This window comes from Alosa pseudoharengus, unplaced genomic scaffold (genome assembly GCF_046254945.1).
Source record: "Alosa pseudoharengus isolate Yale_2024_CS ecotype anadromous, Long Island Sound unplaced genomic scaffold, YU_APseudo_1.1 YU_APseudo_1.1_scf_5, whole genome shotgun sequence".
In the NCBI taxonomy this organism is placed as follows: Eukaryota; Metazoa; Chordata; class Actinopteri; order Clupeiformes; family Clupeidae; genus Alosa; species Alosa pseudoharengus.
The window spans coordinates 9,364,868-9,386,064 of NW_027468837.1; the positions used below are offsets into that span (position 1 = coordinate 9,364,868).

Genomic DNA, 21,197 nt, shown 5'->3' on the forward strand with positions numbered 1-21,197 from the left:
CTTGGAAACATTCATTGATGCCTGATCCCCATTCATGAATATTTTTTTGGTGCATTAAGCATGTGTGTGCATGTGTGTGTGTGTGTGTGTTCTCACTGTTGAACTACCCCCCAGGAAGGCATGAAAGGCGTAAGACTTGTGAACAGGGTGAAGGCTTTTCCAGAGCATGGACAGAATATGGCGCGTCAAGGGGAGCTGTCCTCATCCCTTTGGTATTTGGCTTGTTTTTACACTCGTGTTGAGAATACAAGCAGAGGCACTATCTCCAAACACATCTGGGCGAACCAACGAGAGGTAGGACTTTGGCAGGAGAAGACTCACAGCGCAGGGGATGAAGCTCAGGTATTCGCCTCTGAGGCGTCACGCTCCAGGAACGGGACACTGCTGTTGATTAAGCTCCTGTAGAGTGGCCCCACATCACGTCACATCACAGCTGCGGAACAGAAGGAGGAGGAGGGAGGCGCCCCCTGCAAAGTGCCTCTAAAGTGGGACTCCTGTTAATCCTGCGTCTTACTCCATTGATGTTCATGCTGACTTAATGTTGAGTTGGTAGGAGAATGGGATACAATTATAGTTATCCATAGCAAACCATGGTGTCGTTTCAACTGTATTTTGCTGATCCCCGAGCTCTGTTTTACAGTCTTATTGTTTTCAGCACATACAATTGAGTGCCAGATATACCGTACAGGTAGAGATGGAGAGAGACAATGACTGTGCCAGAGAGAGAGAGAGAAACTGGGAGAAGGCATACATTTATTGTGTCACTGTGGCTCCAATGTGTTGTGCCAATATTTAGCATTCCCTCTTAAGGTACTCCCTGAACCCCAAGCTACCAGTGGCTATGACTTCACTCTGTTATTTCTTTTTTGTACCGGGTAATTACAGTGGGCTTGTTTCCGATTAGCTCTTAATGTTCCTTACACAGATCATTGCCTTGTTTCCGTGTATATTCAATTATCCTGCAAAGACCCTCCCTGGCTGCAGCTCTGCTAGACATTGTACCTGATACTCACCAATTACACATAATAGTGTTTGCTACAAATCTCCATTACTTTTGTTGGCTTTTTCTTTTGCCTTTATTTTCAAAGCTTTCAAGTTAGGATCTTTGTTACATGGACAAACTATGGGTTGGATAAGTGAGAAGCACACACATTGTCATTCATTTAGAGACTTACAAAGACTACTTTCATTCATTGACATCATCTATGTGTCCTCACCCACAAACATACATAGGCACACACACACACACACACACACACACACACTAAATACCTTACCTATAATTTCAGAATAGACTTATTTGAATATTTTTGCTGAATTTTCAACTCTGACCAGTACAAGTTCCCTGTCACTAAATGATGAATGGGCTGTGTTGATTTAATTACCAAGCTCTAGTCCAAATAAAATAGTGTTGCAAGCAACCCGTTCACTTTCCATGTTGACCTAAGTCTTCTCTGAGTCTACTCAGTAATTGAGAAGTCACCGCAGGTCACCAATCATATAAACCAAAATGGACAGTGGGCAGTGAAATGCACTGCAGTCCTCTTTTAAGATGTTCTTTTTGCAAAATGTGAATAGGTTATGTTTGGATAATAAAAACACCGGTACATTGCTCTTGACATCTTATCCTTTCGAATGGCAGAAGAGAGGACTAGCGGTAGCATTAGTGTTGTGTACTTCCACCGCTCTAAGCTGGGCAGTCACCCCAGAGTTAAAGGTCCAGCTTGCTCAATGTTAAACTGGTTCAACCTGAAATGGAGCCAGCTGCACATGGTCCCAGCCTCAGCTGAATTTTACTCTGACGTAGTCCAAGTTGTGAATGAGTAATCACTGCAGAGATGAATCAACACATTTTGATTGAGATAAAACTCAAACAATCAGCCTAATTTGGAAACTAAATGTCTTGGAAGACTGGGAACAGTGCCTGTGACATGGCAGATGGGAGAAAATGCAGTGCTAAAAGAAAGGCAGTGAAATTGAACCAGGCCAGCAGAGCCCACTCAAAATCTGTTGCCGACATCCACCCTTGCGTGACCACCATGCACTCAGTTGTGAGGCAAGGACAAAAAATACCGCCCGCCCCCCCCAAAAAAATAAATAAACCTGTGCTTCTCTACAGAGGCCTGTCATCGCTGTCTCCATGGCACTGTCATCCACTGTCACTTCTTTCATTATCGCGGCCCTCATAGTGAGGTGGTGTGCATATCTGGGACTCCAGCCATGCTGTCACCTTCCTCTACGTGTCATATCTCCACACACACTACACACTGCAGCGCTGCTGCTGCTGACTGCCCAGCTTCTCCCCGTCTCATCTATTTGTGGCAGCCCACATTCGCAAACAAGGATTTGCTGACTGTTAGTAAAAGATGTGAGCCCATCAGGTGCTATCTACAACCATTTCTTAGGTCTTATAGCTTCTTCACCCCTTTAATAATGTTTTTAAAAGAGGTCACTACATTTTGCCAAATTCTTTGATATACTTGTTGTAAACATTGGGTTGATGGTTGTAATGGTTTAAATGGTTGTAATGCAATGGTGTAAAGCACACTGAATTGCCTTCATGTATGAAATGCGCTATAAAAATAAGCTTGCCTTGCCTTGCCTAGCCCTGCCTTGCCTTTATGGTTATGGTTCTAGGCAGACATTGCAACATACAATTACATACTAGGTTGGGGCAGCCGTGACCTACTGGTTAGCGCTTCGGACTTGTGACCGGAGGGTTGCCGGTTCGAACCCCGACCAGTAGTAAGCGGCTGAAGTGCCCTTGAGCAAGGCACCTAACCCCTCACTGCTCCCCGAGCGCCGCTGTTGCAGGCAGCTCACTGCGCCGGGATTAGTGTGTGCTTCACCTCACTGTGTGTTCACTGTGTGCTGAGTGTCTTTCACGGATTGGGATAAATGCAGAGACCCTCACAGGATCAAAAGAGTATACTTTATACTATACATTATCATCAAAACATTAATAGTTCAATGTAGTCATTTAGCTTACATAATGACTATAATGACATAAATACTAGTAACAGTAAGAGACTAAGGTGGAGATCACATTGGAATTAATGAAGTGGCAGCGGTAAGCGTGACTCAACGCTCAAACCATAATAATTCAAAAGAAGTTCTATCTCATTCCTAAGTCACACGAATGGCCCACGCTCGTGTTATGCTATGAAGTTCATGGCTCAGATTGTTTGACGCTAGCGTTACGCTGCCACTCCAACTGCTCTGCTGCTGAACCATAGCGAACAATAGGAAATCTGCCGCTTGCTGCTGGTCAATGTGATCCCTGCCTAGATCAATTTAACAGAATAATAATGTATAATAACCGCAGCGGTGACAGTGGGCATCATTAACAATAGCAGGCTAACAATGGGCCAACAGGGCCAGCTAACAGTCCAGTTTGGACAGAGGAATGGCCTGCACAAGAAGTTGTTTGGCATGTTGTGTAAGATAAGCTCTGATCTTCCGAATTTTGTACAGTATTAACCGACAGGCCACATGCTTAGAGAAATTTAGTCGGTCATTAACTGACATGCAGAGCATAAGACTTATAACCTGACCCTAGCCAGATGAATTTCGCTCCGCCTAGCTCCACTCATCCATCTGGAACCGATCCATTGAAATGTTGCTTCAGAAGGCTGGACCTAATCAAAAAATGCTTGCATATGATTGAATAAGCCACTTGTCCGTCATCTATTGACGTGCTACTTCAACCACTCTCATCGAAGCCAACCCGTGACGCTGATAACAGTCTCACAGTCGCTTCTACGCTATGTCACATCTATGAAACTCCCGCCCTGCGTCCTGATTCGCTAAACCATAAAGTTGGTTGGAGAAATCACTCTCAATGGAAGAGGTTCCAGATGGATGTGAGTGAAGCTAGGCGGAGCTAAGCGGAACGACATTCATCTGGCTAGGGCCAGGTTATAAGACTAGGGCCAGGTTATAAGCCTGACGAGCTAGATTCCTAGGCTATGTAGGCCTAGAAATCCGAGCAGAAAATAGATAATATCATCCACATAACAGTGACAGTTCACAACAGTTTCAGTAGAATTACTAGCCTGGCCCCGCCCGTTTACGTACTTACGCTCAATTTCATTTTCCTTCAGTACTCAGAACAGGGGGTCAGGATTTGAAGGGTTAGCTTCAGCCACTTAGCATGGCATTTGGCCATCAACATTTTTGAAAACATGGCGTTACATGGTTGCAACTTCCGGTACCAGTTTTTACATGCTGATTGGTAGATGACAGCTCATGCACAAGTTTAGTGTTGGCCACGAGCGTCCTCGTGCGTCCATGTTGGTTTGCATTTCTGGAAGATGACAAATAAAACAACTAACTACAGTACTTGGATTAAGCTACTGATACTTCACTTAATGCCTACATGGTTTAGGCTGTATTACCGGACTTTGTGGTAAATAAAAGAAAAATGTTAATGTTGTCATATTAGGCTATTATTTGCCGTAGGCTATATGTGGGTTGACAACTGACCATTACCATACATTTTAGCAGATGCATAGCAATGACCTATATCCAATTATTAGCCTACTCATTGCGTTGTGTATGAAAACTATTTTAAAACGCACAGGCTGTAGTTCTGTAGTCCATGACAACACAACGTCTGGATCATGTAACCATGTCTCCCCAAGTGATTTAAAACTAAACAAATGTCAATGACTTATTTAGTTTGCTTTCTTGCAACATTGACATGATTAGGCTATGCATTTGATTTAAATGTTCAGGCTGCTAGTCGAGGCAAAAGCCAAATATCCAACAATTGCAGACTCTATGCCTACTCGAACCACAGTACCCGAGGGATGTGCGCTTCTATCGGTAAGTTTAACTTGCGTTGGCTTCATTTCGTCTGCCTGCAAATGTAGCCTAGGTTTAACAAGCTGCAAATTCACACTGGGTGCAGCAAAAATCCCAGCTATCTACATGTTTCTTACCATGTCTACTTAATTAATAGTAATTTTCGTTGGATAGCGTATTGCGTAATACAACCTGTCCAAATATAGCATTTAGGGATCATTATTTGTGTAGCCTAAAGTGACTCAATATTGATTCGCATTGTTTATCACATATGAACATCACATTAAATAACCCAGGACTTTAGAGACAGGGCAAACTTCTATCACCATTCCCAAAATGTTATCCCAACCAAATAAATAAATTTGCGCTTATAATGAGGTGAAGTGTGTTCCCGAACAACTTCTTTGTCTCTGAGGGAATGTCCAATCTTCATTAACGACATACCGTTGTACCTTATGTTGTCTCTGTCTGTAACGTGGTATCTAATAGGCTAATTTTAGCTGGTGCCGGAAACAAACACCCATGAAACGCCATTTTCGTAAAGATGGCTGCGGCAGAGAATAGGCTTGTTTGAGATCGACTGAGTCTGACCAGAGAAGGTCTAATAAGGGGAGAACCTTCACTCTCGGAACTCTTCCGGTGTGGTACTGCATCTAGGGGCGCTCGCGGGCGAGTCCAGAATGAATGGAGGTCTATGGAGCAGTACCCCTCAAAATCCACTTTTCTCAGGATATCATTTTTTTTCAAGTAATTTGAATATTGTATTCGAAAGACAATACACTTTGTTGAGTATTATATTTTTTTAAGTCACTTAATTGTTCTAAAAAGCCTTTCAAACGTGTCAATGACGTCATTCATTAGCACAATCAAAGAATAGTATAGCATCAATGCTAGCGTGTTATGGACAACAACGACCCAACCTGTAAGAAAACGAAAGGACATGACCCCCCGGATTATTTCACTTTTGATTGATAATCCATATCCATTTTGCGAAAAATAAAAAAAAAATCTGAGGGTTTCAGTCGTTAAATAGGTGAAAACAATAAATTTAGCCATGTAGCTCCATAGGACCCCATGTATTTTGGACTCGCCAGCTATCGCCATCTAGGTGAACTCTGGTGAACTGCAGCCAAATTCCGTTTGTATGGGATTAATAGAGAGTGGGGAGGCTCTCCGTAGACGGGCTCTGGTCTGACTTTGTCTGGCTTTCTACGTAAACGTGATCTTCAGAGGCTAGCCAGGAGGAGCTACAACAGAGGGCAGCTCATCCCGGACAGACAGGCTACAGTCTGCCTGACGTGACTCGCGGGAGATATCGCGGAATTTTGTTTGCAATAAACACAGCATAACTTTCTCATTAAAATGAGCATGATGACTGACGAAATAAATTCTTATGATGTAGTTTAAATAAACCACTGTTGTCATACAGTTAACAGGCCTGCACTGTAGCACATAAATTCAATATCAAGTGTTTTCCCTATATGTGTGTCTATCTATTTAGCCAACAGCAGAAAATAACAGAATATCCAAACGTTTTCAGTAGGCTAGCCTACCATTGTTGCAGAAATCACATATAAGAAGGTATCCCTTCGATTTCTGTTTCATATTCCAACATAAGGAAGCAGCATGAGACTCCCGTCAAAATCGTCATGAGGAGATTCCTCCCAAATGGCCCTATCACGTCTTCAAACTGACGTCATGAGGGCGTGTTTCAGCTCGTGCAGCTCGTGGAAGGCAACTGCAAGATCTGTCTGCAGGCTAAGACTCCCGCGATATTTTAAGGTCATGTGACATGGTGTCACGGTGGTAAATCCCTCCCCGGCTGACAGAAGTCGGACAGAATTTCTAACCAGTAAGCATTGCGTCCATCCCAGTATGCATTGTGTTCAACCCAGCATGCATCAGATCTACCTCAAGTCGAACAAGCCTAATGTCTAATAAGGGGAGAACCGCCACTCTCGGGAAACTTCCGGTTTCTGAAGGTCTATGGAGCTGTACCCCTCAAATCCACTTTTCTCGGGATATAATTTTTTGCCCAGAAATGTGAATGTTGCATGCGAAAGAGGGGACAGAGAAAATACACACCGCTGAGTATTATATTTTTTATTTATTATTTGTTCTAAAAAGCCTTTCAAATGTGTCAATGACGTCATTCATTAGCAGAAAGCTAGTGTGTTGTGGGCAACAACGACCCAACCTGTAAGAAATCGAAAGGACGTAAGTACTCGTTCATTCAACTTTTGACCTATAATCCATAGTGAGCTTGCAGAAAACACAATCAAATCAAATTTAGCCGTCTAACTCCATAGACCCTCATTGTTTTTGCACTTATTCGTGATCGCCCCTAGCGGAACTGCAACAGATTGCAGGTACAATGAAGTTAATAGGGAGTGATCCGGCTCTCCGTAAACGGGCTCTGGCTGCGGTCAATTTCAAACTTTTTTGGCTGAAGTAGCTAGCCTAGCATGGGCCATTGAAATGAATGGGGGCGGGACTTAGTCACTCTCTCCAGTTATATATAATACGGTGGCACATTGCATTTACATCACACAAAAAAAAAAATCAGGTTATCTCATAATTATGAGATAATTATCTCGTAATTACGAGATAACTATCTCATAATTACGAGATAATAATTAGTGTGACGATGTCATACTCCCGTGCGGGCCAGATGCTATATACCACAGACGTGTTTTGGGGGGCCACCCAAAATGAGGTGGCGGGCCATAGTTTGGGGACCACTGAGTTAAACAGTCACATTTTTCCTACACGTATTATATTGAGAGAAAATAGTCAGTTGTAAACAAAGAACTCTTCTTATGTAACCCTTTCGTAAATGGACTGAAGTTGCCTCTAAATATCTACATTTATTGATTATGCTAACCGTTAGCATCTCTATGGGATTTCTCATATACATTAGCCATAAGCTAACACATTAGTTTCTTTTCTGTAACTTGAAATGCTAGTCTACATGATTGTTCTTAAACAAAACATTGAAGGAAATAACTGAGATGTACTCTGTTGGTCTGCTTAGTTTTACAGTGAATCATAAGTAAAGGTTTGAAAGGAACTTCAGCTTCAGACTTAGGTCTATCTTCTTTAATGTAGCTAGCTAGACCATGTCATTGCCACACACAAGTGGGGGCAGAATTGGAAATGTGTCATAAATCATAATTATCTCGTAATTACAAGATTATCTCGTAATTACGAGATAATAATGAGATAATACGAGATACGAGATAATAATGATTTATGATGTAAGTCATTATGAAATGAGATAATATGTCATAATTATGAGATACTATCTCGTAATTATGAGATAACCTGATTTTTTTTTTTTTTTTTGTGATGTGAATGCAATGCGCCACCGCACTAGAGAGTCTGGTATTACCAGGCTATAGAATTACTGCTCTTGAATATATTTTTAAAGTCTCATTGAACTGCGTACTAATCTTAGCGACTTTTCAGTGGAAAATGTTGCAAACCATCTGCAGACAGTGAAGTCTAGTTGATAGCAGTGGAGGATTGCGAAGAGACTTGAAAGTAGAAAAAAAGTGTTCTACTCCCTGTGGCATTCTCAACTTCTCTGATAGAATACTTGTTTAGCATGTGTAACTGTGGATGAAAACGCACATTGGGATTAATGCACAATATCCCAAAGAATATAGTTATTCTCCTGAGTGGATACATTTCTACAGTATTATATCTTCAGGCACTGCAGGGTTACTTTCTGCACATGTGAAAAGACGAAGCTGTTTTTTTTTTTTACCTTGCGGAAGATGGAGTGCAATGAATATCCCAACAGGTCATTTGAGAAACCCATTTCAATAGCCTCCCATGCCCCTCACAGAAAAGGGAAGAGGGATCCCTTGCTAGTTCTCCACTGTAAAAAGCCACACTCACCGCCACAAGCCCCCTTTTTCTTCTTTTTGTCCAGTCTTAGGTGTACCTGCAAAAGGAATCATCTGTTTCTAATATTACACGTTTGTCCCCTGGAAACCTTGGTAGCTAATGCATCACGATAGTCTCCTTGCCAGAGTACTGAGAGCTTTAAACAAGATCTACTGCAGATCGCCTTCTGCAGATAATGCTTATTTTGGATGCAGAGCCAGTGTTTCAGGTAGATTTATTTCCCACTGCTTCCAAAGAAATGTTGTGTTTTGCTTGACTGGTGTCATTTTGCCTTGTAGATTATGGCTTAAAACCCTGGGAAAATGCTCAAACTGTACTGCAGAAAGAAACCTGTAGCAGATAAGTTTGCAAGCATATCAAGCCCCTTTTGTTGTGCTTGTTTTTTAATCAGAAGTTGACTGTAGTTGTTTGATTATGATAATTGAAAAATATGTTGAATTTCAGTATTAACGTGAGTGATGTATTCCAGTTTGCATGACTTGCTCATACTACTTCAATTTTAGGAAGCTTCTACGTGCACCATCCAGAGATAGTCCAGAAGATGGAGGATTCAAATAAGCCACACACTGCATGTTTGCTGCTGAGAATTGTCTGTGTGGATCACAACCATGTCTGCAAAGCTCAGTCCTTTACACATCGATTACAAGTTAGTGGGAATAGACAACCTCAAGCATTAGGCAAGAAATAATGGCTAGACAAGGTTTTCTGCCAAAACACTACACAGATGAACAACTTGGCCACTGAAAAGCTACATCAAGTCTGTGCAATCAATATATATTGCCAGGCCTGAGAACATACAGTAAGCTTGACTGAGATAAGCATCTTGAAACATCACACCATCGGACCTGTTTGATAAATCTGTATTTATTGTGCTGTCAGTGTGTCTGTTCAGCTCAGCTCACCTGTGTCAGAGCTGTGAGTGGCGGTAGAGCTGTCTACCCGGCCGGTGCTGTGCTGTGGTGGTGGGAGCTTTTTTGTTCACACCATCTGTCATCAGCAGCGACTGGGAGACAAGTGTGGCCTTGCCTGTTCCATTTTTTTCCCATCACCCCACCACCAGCACTCTCTCTCTCTTTCTCTTTCTCTCTCTCTCTCTCTCTCTCACACACACAAACACTGTCTCTATCTCTCTCTTTCTCACTCTCTCTCTCTGGAAGAATAAGATCACAAGGTCATCTGGAGAGCTGCATGGACATGTCCGCCACCCACGGGTCACTGGGGCGCTCCTGGCTCTCCAACCAACACCAGACAAATGCCAGCAGCCTGTTCATTCTAGAAGAACTCCTCTACTAAAAAGAAGTTATTATTCAGAGAAAAGGTCTTCCGCATACTCTTCAACTCTAATGTTTCAGTGTCAGGAAGCAAAATCCTGCAGTGCCTTAACCCACTCTCTAAGTATTTAAAAAAAAATCTACTTCTTTAATCAAAGATCTCTTTTGTAAGTAATGAAACTTTATCTCAAACCATTATGTCAAGATGGCCGGTATTCTTGGGTTTCTTGTTTGGATATGGGCTGCACAACATCAGAAGATAAAAAGACGAGCCGCGGATTCTCATCATTGCGCTTTCCCCCATAGCCCTGATATGTGTCACATATCGTAACTAAAAACTAGAGGTGGTGATCCCTGCAAGGCCGGGCTCCACTGGGCCACATTGCAATGCACTCTCATCACGCTAGATGTATATGGTGGTGCTCCTTGTTTCTGTACAACGTATAGATTACTAGAGAAGAGGATATAGAGAGCCTGAACAATTCACCAAGACAGGGGTAATCAGGGTGAAGGAGTTCTGCATGACAAGCCCACATTTCAGATGTCTCAAAGAAGACAGATGGGGTTTTCTCTGCATCTTAGATATGTGACATGCATCGTGTTGAAGAGTGAAACGAAGTGGAAGTGGAATATTCGCAAACATCTGGTTTTCTGAGTCAGTGCAGTTATTAACACCCTTGTGTAATGCTAATAACTACTCTAGGTGTGGAAAGAAAAATAGTTTAACTGTCAGAACTGTTTACCACTCTAGAAATTCTTGTTTGGCAACAACATCTCCAGGGTCAGTAATTATTTCATACCTACTGCAACTGATGCCGTTTTCAAAGAAATCTGAAAAGTTTCATCATGTTGACTTGAGAGCATTGCATTACGCAAGTCATGGGAATAAAGGCAACACAACAGTTTAACATTCATAGTATTTAAAACCATGAGTCAGTGTTACTATGTTTATGACACAGGAAGTATTTTCACATTCCAGATACATATAATGCCTTTAAATGAGACATTCTCTTGTGACTGTTACTCTGCCATCCCTGAAAGAGTTCCCTTAGAGTCTGGTACTTATGGTAGCGGTTGGGACTGGAAGATATTTGGCTTGATCTCCAGAGTCTGTCCAGATCTTCCACAGAGTCTCCTGTCAAGTGAGGGGATTAGGTCTTATCACTGGATGGAACTTTTGCCTTTGTTTTGGAGCCCTGAATAGAAATGCTGTCTGGTCCCTTTGTGGTCAACTGATTATGCTTCCACAAACGATGTCCAGAGCACAGAAATGGGCTTTCGATCATCACTGATTAATAATCAGAGAAATATAGCCTATTGTATGACTACTATATGTTCCTATTTGCATGACAAATTGAACTTCATCGTAGTAGGCTACTGCACCTTGTGTAATTCATACACTATTTTGGGCTGTTGTGTTTAAAGAATTTCTTACCTCAGAAAGAATACCTTTTCATTCTTCAGTTAAAAATTGTTAATCCTGTTTATAACTTCCCACTTAAAATAACCCCCCACCCCCTTCTCTTTCTTTCTCATCATTGATGAATCCTTGGCTTTACTCTCACACAGGCCACATGTGGATTGAATTTCTGTGGTATAGCATCACATGTAATTTGATTTCCCAGAGCGCAGGCAGCCTAAAGAAGTGTGTTTGCCATCTGCAATTGAGTATGAGTCCTGAACAAAGATGAACTCCACTTCACAAAGGATGGTTAAGCTGCTCCAATGGTGGCTATTCTTTTTTTGCCCCTATCGAACACAACTGACCGTGGCCTGTGAGGTGGCCTTTCATAATTTACAATTCAAATTTCTCTTCATGGTCATACACTTCCTGCTGAGGTGGAAAAAAACACCTTAAACAGAAGTGCGTTTTACTAAATACAAGTTTCCACAACCAAACATCTCAGGCACATGAACACAAACGCATGCACACATTTGGACATCAAATGGATTATGAATAGGGAAATGAACGCACATACTCTTTCAGTACAAACTCAAATGGATGCAGTGATCATGTGCATTGTATCATATTCCTTCAGTCTGCTAGAGCTGAATGGAAACACTCAAGAACAGAATACTTCTGAGATGATTCCTTTTCTAAAAACATGAATCAGACGAATGTTTTTCTTCTCACCAGAACTATTTCTTGGCTTAGTCTCAAGAACATGACTACTTCTAGCAGTAAGATATTGTTCTGGTTCACTGGGGTACACTGTATAGCAGTTATGTGTATTGGAGTTGTCATATACCAAGCACTTGTCTGCCTAGATTCAGTTTTTTCACATCCTCTCGCCCAACCAATTTACAGTGACTCTGTAGTTCTGTTTCACAACTAAATAACTGTCTTCTACTATTTCTAGCCTATTTACTTTCACAGTATAATTTACTAGGGGACTGAAAGGTCAAGGCTGCTTTTTAAGGTTTCAGTGGGGCTGCCATCTGAAATACCGACTTTAAACAATAAATGTACAATGTACAAAAATAATGATGACCTTTATGCCAGAGACAGTGTTATCAAAAAAATAAATTTTTCATACAAAAGCTTAAGAGATTTATAAACTAAACAACTAAAAAACAGCAAAGATTATACAATAAATAAAAATTGTAATTAGTAATAAATATGCATAAGGACTCGATCAATACATTTCCAAAGTTGTGTCTGTTCAGAATAAACTTAAACTGCTAAACTCTACAAGATGTTTCCAATCGACTGCGCTACTCTTAGGACAGTTACGGTAGAGCATTCCACCGTTCTTTTCTGCTGCGAAGTCTCAAGCAATTAGTTTAGTCTGTAAGGAGAGGTCGCACTCAGTAGGTCTGTGTACTTCAAATGACAAACTCAAAGCATCAATTGCTCCTTCTTTGATCCGTGGGACTTCCTACGCTCTTTTGGACTGTTTTTAAAACATGGGATTTGAGCTGGATCGTTTTAAAGGGGCTGTGGACCCAGACTTCAAATGCAACTTGTGTAATAAAGTTTTGGAAGATCCGCTCACAACCCCGTGTGGTCACGTCTTTTGCGCTGGCTGTGTGCTGCCGTGGGTTGTTCAGCAAAGCAGCTGCCCTGTCAAATGCCAAAGGATCTCCACTAAAGAGCTCAACCACGTCCTTCCTCTGAAAAATCTGATCTTGAAGTTGGACATAAAGTGTGACAATCATGCCAGGGGCTGTGAGAAAGTGGTGAAGCTGCAGCATCTGGCGGAACACGCCGAGATGTGTGACTACTCTCCAGCTAAATGCAGGAACAAGGGATGCAACGAGGTGCTGAACCTGAAGGACATGGATGCCCATATGCGCGAAACGTGTGATTACAGAGCCGTTGGGATATGTGAAAATGGATGTGGTTTGATGCTCACCCACAGAGAGCAAAAACTCAACAACCATTGCTGTTTGAAAGCCCTGAAAGCGCATAATAGCGCGTTGCAAGGGAAAGTGGTCAGCCTCGACAAGGAGTTTAAAAAGCAGTCCCTGAAGTCGAGTAAACGGGAAAAGTCCCTTCTCGCTCAGCTCTCTGCTGTCCACAACGAGCTCCAAATGACAGCGCTAAAATACCAAAAGAAATTCACTGAGTACAGTGCAAGGATTGACTCGCTCAGCAAGACCTTGGCTCCACCATGCAAGGTGAGACGGTTTAATATAACGTTAGAGAGTTTTTGGACTAAGTCATGTGATTTGATATTTGCTGCCGTTTTAACTCCTGTTTCTGTCTGACATTTTATATTTTCCTGAGTATGAACAGAATATTCAAGTAATGTTGCGCGTGTTTGGCGTGTTTATGTGTGATGCGCTGTTATTTACCAAATCTATTAATCCCAGATGTGTATCAGTGTATTCAGAGATATAAATTATAATCTTGTGTGTTAAAGAAAAGGGCTGGTCAGGAGTAGTTTTTTCTACCTCGTCCTGTCCTGAGACATGTCTGTCAGCTGCAGTTTTAGCCAGCTGGCAATTTTAGGGGGGAGGGGTGAAGTGTTTACGGCTCTTCTGTACACACCAAGACCACTCTTCAGCTTCAGAAATCGGTGGTTCCACAAAATATTCTAAATTATTTGAGTGTATCTGAATTAGAACAACACCAGGACCAAACATAGTAGCCCACGGTCTTCTGTATATTTTCAGTGTTATTTCAGAGTTTACAGAAGCCACTATGCCGTGGTTAATACATGCCATCGCATGTATGGTGTTTATGGAAATAAAAGTATTATTATTAATGGAAACATTGAAACATAAAGTCCACGTATTCAGTGTTGTATAATTAAGCGTCGCATCAAGTCCTCTATCAGAAGATGATTAATAAACGAATACATAAATAATTAGCCTACTATGATTTACTAACTACACTACGTTGTCTACCATCGAGTAGCCTACATCTGCTATAGTTTTTACAGTCTATACAGCCCTTTTTCTTGATTGCAACTTGCAAGTCTATTGCATTTTCGTATATTGTATAAGTATATTAGCTTATGAAGTTATGATTGGATTGCTAGTTACTGCTGAATGTGTTTCCCCTGTAGGCTATTGTTTACTGCATGTCTGATAGAGTTGGCCTAAGCTGCCTGAACAGGCTACTTTACTGAGAGTTAAAGATGGGCCCTTCACTGCACCTCTTTCAGCATAGACAGGCCTGCCGTATGCCTTTACAGTGATTTCTCCCATTTCACTGCAGGTCACACAAATTATGTACTACAGTGAGAGTCCATCAATCCTTCCCATGTTTTTTATGTCCTGTGCCTTTGTCGAGCCTTTGTCGCTGTGGCACCCAGACTCTGGAATGCTCTTTATTTATTGATCATTTTATCTGTTGTATTTTTACCTTATTTCATTCTCAGACTACTATACTTTATTGTCTATGCACATTGTAAAGCACTTTGTGACCCTGTCTGTGAAAAACGCAGTATAAATACATTTTACTTACTTACTTACTTAGTTATTACCAGTAGATTTGCATGGTGCTTTGCTCTTAATATAAGGGTAGTTTCGTGTTGTTTGCTGAGGGGACTTTAGGTTCCATCACAGCCCTACTCGTTCCTCACAGTGTTTTGAAGCTTATTTTGAATTATGCCCATGTTCATTATACAACGATTGCTTGTCAGACATAAACAGTGCCGTGATTATGTTGAAAGTATGGGTGACGCAGATGGGAATGTGGCTCAACGTCCAAGCCATTATCCAAGAAAAACATTTCTAAAAGCAAGACGTATCTGCATTCTCACTGACGAAAGGGGAAACGATGAGTGGTCCAAAACAAATATTATTTCACTGATTTCAATGGCTAGGTGAAAAGAATTATCCTCTTTTTTCTATGAGTGAAGTCAAGCAGTATGGAGAGGATTGGTAGGCAGGGCAGTATGGTGCACATTGGAGCGGCACTGAAGCGGAATGACACAAGTGGAATTAGGAGCTGAGAGGGAGGGAGGGAGGGAGGGAGGGAGGCGGTCCCGGCCTCAGCCTCTGCCTTGTTGCTACTGAAGCCAGATCTTGACCTCGTCGTCCCGGTGCCAGGCCCTGGTCACGTGCCCTTTGGTCCGCCGGCGTTTCACCCGTTTGCTCATATTCAGCCTGGCATGTTTGCTCCTGCAGGCCACTGCCAACACAAATGGGTCCGTGACACTGCCGAGTATAGCTTCTGACAGGTAATCTCTCCTGACCATTAGCAGCACAGTCTGGAGTCTGGACTCAGTGCAGGGGCGGGGGGGGGGGGGGGGGGGGTTGGGGCAGAGCCGTCTGGCTCTCGCATGCCTACCTCGGCGCGTTTGACTCGGAGGGGCCTCCTAGGGCGTGGGCTCTCACAGTCGTTTCTTCCATCACATGGTCCATCACTCAGGTGATCAGCCCCACGTAGCCCTGGTGAGTGGGAGCAGAGCAGGCTGGCCTGGCGGGGGTGAATAGGCCCCTTTGCTGCTGATTGGCAAGTGTCATGGCCTGGGATCAAGCTCATCTGCTTTCTCGCGCTCTCCCCATGTTTGCTCAGCCCATCCAAACAGAGCTGGCCGCTACTTAACCCTGGAGTTGTTTGTTCCAGACACGCCGTGACTCTCTCTGCTATGGCTTTCACCAGCAGACTGGAACTGGCCCTCTTGGTGTCAGCTAAGCTTGTGCTTTGTTTGTACTTTTGCTTTATTATGAACTGTCATGTAAATTCAATCAAATAAAAAGATCAGCAGCCTGCCGGGATAGCTGCCTCCAGGAACCAAAAGTGTGTCCACAGGACCATATGCATAATACACGCAGATTTCCCCTTGGGGATCAATAAAGTATCTATCTATCTTATCTATCTAGACGCAGATTGCCGATTTGCTGGTTAAGTGGTGTCAAAAGCTCTGTAGAGTCTTTTAATGGAAGCCGAGGGCATGTCCTCATTACTGTGCAGTAGAATGCATTCCTCCTGCAGTGGACGTGTCCTCTGTCCCCTCCAGCCGAATGGTTGACAGGACACTACATGCCATAAATATCTACCTTATATATATATATATATAGTCGCTGTATGCTATAACGCAAGCTAACATGCCTGCTGAAATGATGTTGCCTGCATTAGGAACTGACTGTTAGAAGCCGAGCGTCTCTTCTCTCATCCCAGTGTTGAGAGAGTGGTTTACTGCCTGTGTATTAATACACATTGCCAAGGAGGTACAGGGCCTTAACCCTTAAAGCTACTGGTCACTCGACAGCTCTTTGGTTGAAGGCCACTTAAGCCGTAAAGAATTGTGTAGATTGGCTGGGCCGAATGTCAAGAGTGTGGCTTTGTGAACAGGTGCTTCTTTGTTCATCTGTCAGCCATGCCAGTTGGTATGGGTTTGCTGAATTCTACACCTCGCCTCGTCTATTCCCTTTTGTTTTAAAGATGTTTGCCACCACTGTCACCGTACAGTATATTTTGACTCACACAGCATGATTACTATACAGACAGACAGTTTGTCTTTTTTGTCAATAAAGGTTGAATTGATTTTTAGAAGACTAATAACAGATGGAACAAGTAAATAATCAAAATATTCTCTATTTCTGTTTGTTTTTTTAACACTAGGGTGGAGAATCCAAAAGTGTCACAGTTGTTCTTCTTCGGGAGGCTGGATCGTTGGGCTTCAACATCGTAGGAGGACGGCCATGTGTGGTAGGCTCATTCTATGTCTGTTTTATATGAAAACCTAATTACGTTTTATTGGTGTTAAGGTTGGGATTATGACTGCGACCACAATTCCCCATTCTGCCTCGCATGGGGTTGATTTGAAAAGGAACTTGTTCCACCCACTGACTGTGCTAATCCCTTTTTGGTCTGTCTGTTGCCCAAACGCTCTGTGTCAGGGATGCCATTTTTGGTGGACCGCAGTTGGAAAGGATGGCATGGTCAATGAGAGTGTGTCAAACATTGCTACTCTGCATAGAGTTCACTTAGAAAATGACCTCCATACATGGAAGCGCTCTCATGATGTGTAAGGCTACTCGGAGGTGACACATGCCCTGTACTCTGTACGTATCTGTATCGCCAGGAATGTGTACACCGAACACGACAAGGGCTGTTTGTCTGCGGTTCATTTTAAATAGCATCAGTGACGTACTTTACTGCGGCGGCATTGGATTATTGCATCGAAACCAGGGCTGCAGGAAGCTGTAAAAAATCACCACAAAATCAAGGCAGATTTTTATACTCTGCTCTTGACCATGCAAATCGCTGATCTTTCCAGTTCCTCCTTGCCTTTGCATGAAACCTGGCAGTGAGCAGGGTGGGGGAATTTGCCCGGTTTTATTGACACTGAAGGCTCCATATGTGCCTTATGTGGCTGCACTCCAGCTGTACAAAACCTCCACTGTGGTTGACAAATTAAGTTCAAGTTCTAAGACTTGTGTTGCAAGTGCTGCTAAATACTTTGACTGCTAATGTCCCTCACTGTCCACTTTGGTGAAGTCCGACCTGAGGATTGAAACTGAGTATCCAGCTCAGGCGACAGTCGTCTTTAATTCCCAATGTACACCTGTATGGTGGTGTTACAAACAAGTGCTCTAATGGAAGGAAGGTGGGGCAGAGGAAGTGGCCTCAAGCCAATTAATTAAAGTGTTCACAGCTTGACTTCAGTGGTTTCTGAAGGATTCCATTAAATTTGAACACAATGTCACAAGATTGTGGCGGCAAGTAGTCGGACGTAGATTGGGACAGAGAGGCTCAGGCTGGTGCTGGGTCGACACGTTGGCCTTTCCCTGACCGTGTAGAGGTCACCTCTGCACCGTGCCAACACGCTCCGTTCAGGCACAGTGCGACCTGGGCCAGTGAAATGCTTGGCCCCTTCGTAAGGGCCAGTGTCACTCTGATGTGTCCGGGAAGAGATTCAGCTGGCACGACGTGCTGGCAGTCTGTCAGCGTGTAGCTCCTCGTTAAACCTTGCTTAATGTACACCTGCCCTGCTCTGCCAGCATGTCTGGCACTCTGGACGCTCGCTGCGAATGCACTGACCTGCTGATCACTACCTGAGTTGCACTATAGTATCTGCTCTGCTGAATACTCCTGACAATGATAGGGTGAATAAGCTTCAGGTTTTGGATAATATAAAGCCTGTCAGTTTTTTTCATGAGTTGCATATGAAACCATGTCACGGTTGTGTTTTCCTTTCATGTCACATTCCTCTCCTTTCACTCATAAAATAGTTAATACGGTTCATGCATAGTTAAACGTACTGTATTTCGGTCTTTATTAGCGGCAGAATAAAACATGTGCAAAGCCTGCTGTTAACGAGCTGCTCGTTTTCAGGAAAATGAGGCTGGGACTTCAAATGAAGGCATCTTTGTGTCGAAGATCGTGGAGAATGGACCTGCCGACAAAGAGGGAGGACTTCAGATCCACGACCGCATTATGGAGGTACATGACGTTTATTACAGTGCTAAACTGGAAACAAAGAATTGCTGCACGTAATTGTCCTTTCTGCTTAATGTTTGTTGAAAACAAACAAAAACACTAAATGTTGCAAAACATTAAATGTTGTTACAAGCAGCCAAATACAAACAAAAGTGTACAAGCAAAGAACGGATGTAATAGCCATTTATTCTCAGGCTATTGTTGCTTCTAGTTTCCCTGTCTTTAGCCTCACATAGTGAGATCATGGAAATTACAAATCTCCTCTGGTTACTTCCTTGGTTGGAGCTTGATGCAGGCACTGTAATTCAGGTGGTCAGGTTGACATACAAAAACATGACATTTTTGCAGTTTGGAGAACGGCACTAGTCTCCGTATGGACATGTGCCTGTAGCCACCCAAACCGACTGACAAATCTCCACCGACAGGCACTCTATTGGACAGTCTTCCTGCGCCCTCAGACAAAATCGCACCGTGAAAAGGCTGTATGTTTCTAGAGGTCAGTTTGAGGAGGTGCCAAGAAAGGCTACTTCACAAAGGTCGTCTTTATAGTTGTGCGAAGTGGAAAAGTCCACAATGGCTTCATTGACTACCGACGTTACACATGATATATGTGTTATTATATGCCATAAGTTGGTGGTCCTACACATCATAGTGGTTTTATTAAGGTAATCTAAATATTTTATGCAACTCTGCTTCAGTGCAGTACGTTATGTCCTTGTCGACTTTAAAACGATTGAATACTTACATGGAACAGGTTTATGAATTTAGGGAGACATCTATTTGGCCAGACTTTCCATATGTAAATCTATACTTTAATCCATAGAGTCTAAGCCATATGAGACATATGCCATTTGAGAAGCCAGTAAAGAGCACCAAGTCGTTACCCAGCAGCTCCATCAAGCAGCCATAACAAGTGGTTGAAAGGCCTGCTGTTCAGTCCGATATATCACAAGCCTTGCTCTGACAATGGGTAGATTGAGCTGCCAAACCCGACAGCCCATTCATTTGGCGCCTGGCGACTGGCGGAGCACTGGGCCCCTCGTTGAGTGGGCCTCGCTGGTGGGACGTGCTCGGCTCCAGATTAGCTCACATGCTGCGCCGAGAACATGCGTCAGGGTGACTCGGCCAAAAAAGAAGGAGGGCAAAGAGGGGAAGAGTGTGTGTGTGTGTGTGTGTGTGTGTGTGTGTGTGGAGGGTTTAGGGGTGGTGACAGGTGGGAGCAGGACTGCAGTAGGTTATTTTAGGTTATTTGGCTGTTGTTGTTTACTTGCTTTTACAAAGAAAAATATGTTGTTGTTGTTTGTATTGGGATAGGATTCACTTTTACGTTCACTTTCTGCATTAACAAAGAAAAGTGACTGTACGCGCAGCAATAATGCCAAGCAATGTGCTGCATCTGGTTGGAATTGCAGGCGTCAGTCTGAAAGAGTGCACAGAGTGAAGCATAAGAGGGAAACAAACAAATCTGACAAAGTGGTGTGCCTTAAGATCTGACAATCTGGGAAACAGGGAACCACAATAGTGTATGTGTTCCCTTCAGAACCCCCCGCCCCCAAACGTACGATGGAAAACCGGCACAGCGTTTTATATGAAGATACAATTATGTTCGGTGCTGCTCGCATGTTGATGGCGGAGGTGTTGGTTTACGTTGCAGGCTGCGTTGACGTTGAGTGAAGAATGGAGTCGAGAGTGCGTTGCTACCCGGTGACGGTGCTCTGGGTAGTAGCGCACACAGTCTAATTACCGGGGCTTGAGAAATGATTTTGTGTGGAAATTTAATCAAGTGGGTTAGGGGAGGGGGTGGGTCGACGCGCAAGGGGTGGCGGGGTGTGTGTGGAGGGGTACAGAATGGAACGAGTACCAAGGGGAGCTCCCGGCAGTTCCGCGTAGTCTCAGTGGTGTGTAGGTAAACCAACAGCCCCCAGCCTCCTCGTCCTCCTCCTCCTCCTCCTCGGAGAGCAGCACAGCTGGAGTGTGCATTTCTGAAATCTGTGCCACCGGAATCCTCCAGGACCTGGCGCACTCTTCCGTTTGCCTCTCTCTGTCAGCACTTTTGTCTTCTCTTTCTCTCTCTCTCTCTCTCTCTCTTTCCCCTAGAGTTGTTTTTTGGGAAAAGTATGTATCTGCACATAACCCTGTTCCGTTCCTCTCTATTGCAGTCACACTGGGAGGGGATCGCTTCTGCCCATAAATCTCTTGTAAGACGTTTCTTTAAATTAGTTTCCGTCAGCTTGTCGATGGGACTATGCCTGTCTGTGCTTGTGCACTTACCTATGTGTTAAAGAGATGCCTTATATGAGTGACAGGGCCAATAAGGCCTGCTGCACATCTTTCTTCCAATGTGTGTTTTTGTACTTCCCATGTGT

The 21,197-nt window shown here is 43.2% G+C and overlaps 1 protein-coding gene across 2 annotated transcripts in view; it reads left to right on the top strand.

Annotated features, from left to right (window-relative positions):
• The first annotated feature begins 12,792 nt into the window (after positions 1 to 12,792).
• pdzrn3b (PDZ domain containing RING finger 3b) overlaps positions 12,793 to 21,197 on the top strand; it is a 103,065-nt gene continuing 94,660 nt past the window's right edge. For both annotated transcript variants that reach the window (XM_076267956.1, XM_076267957.1), the window contains exons 1-3: positions 12,793 to 13,610; positions 17,011 to 17,097; positions 18,727 to 18,834. In XM_076267956.1, the coding sequence (XP_076124071.1) occupies positions 12,897 to 13,610; positions 17,011 to 17,097; positions 18,727 to 18,834 (909 nt within the window). In that variant the 5' untranslated portion in view covers positions 12,793 to 12,896. The remainder of the gene's footprint in view (positions 13,611 to 17,010; positions 17,098 to 18,726; positions 18,835 to 21,197) is intronic.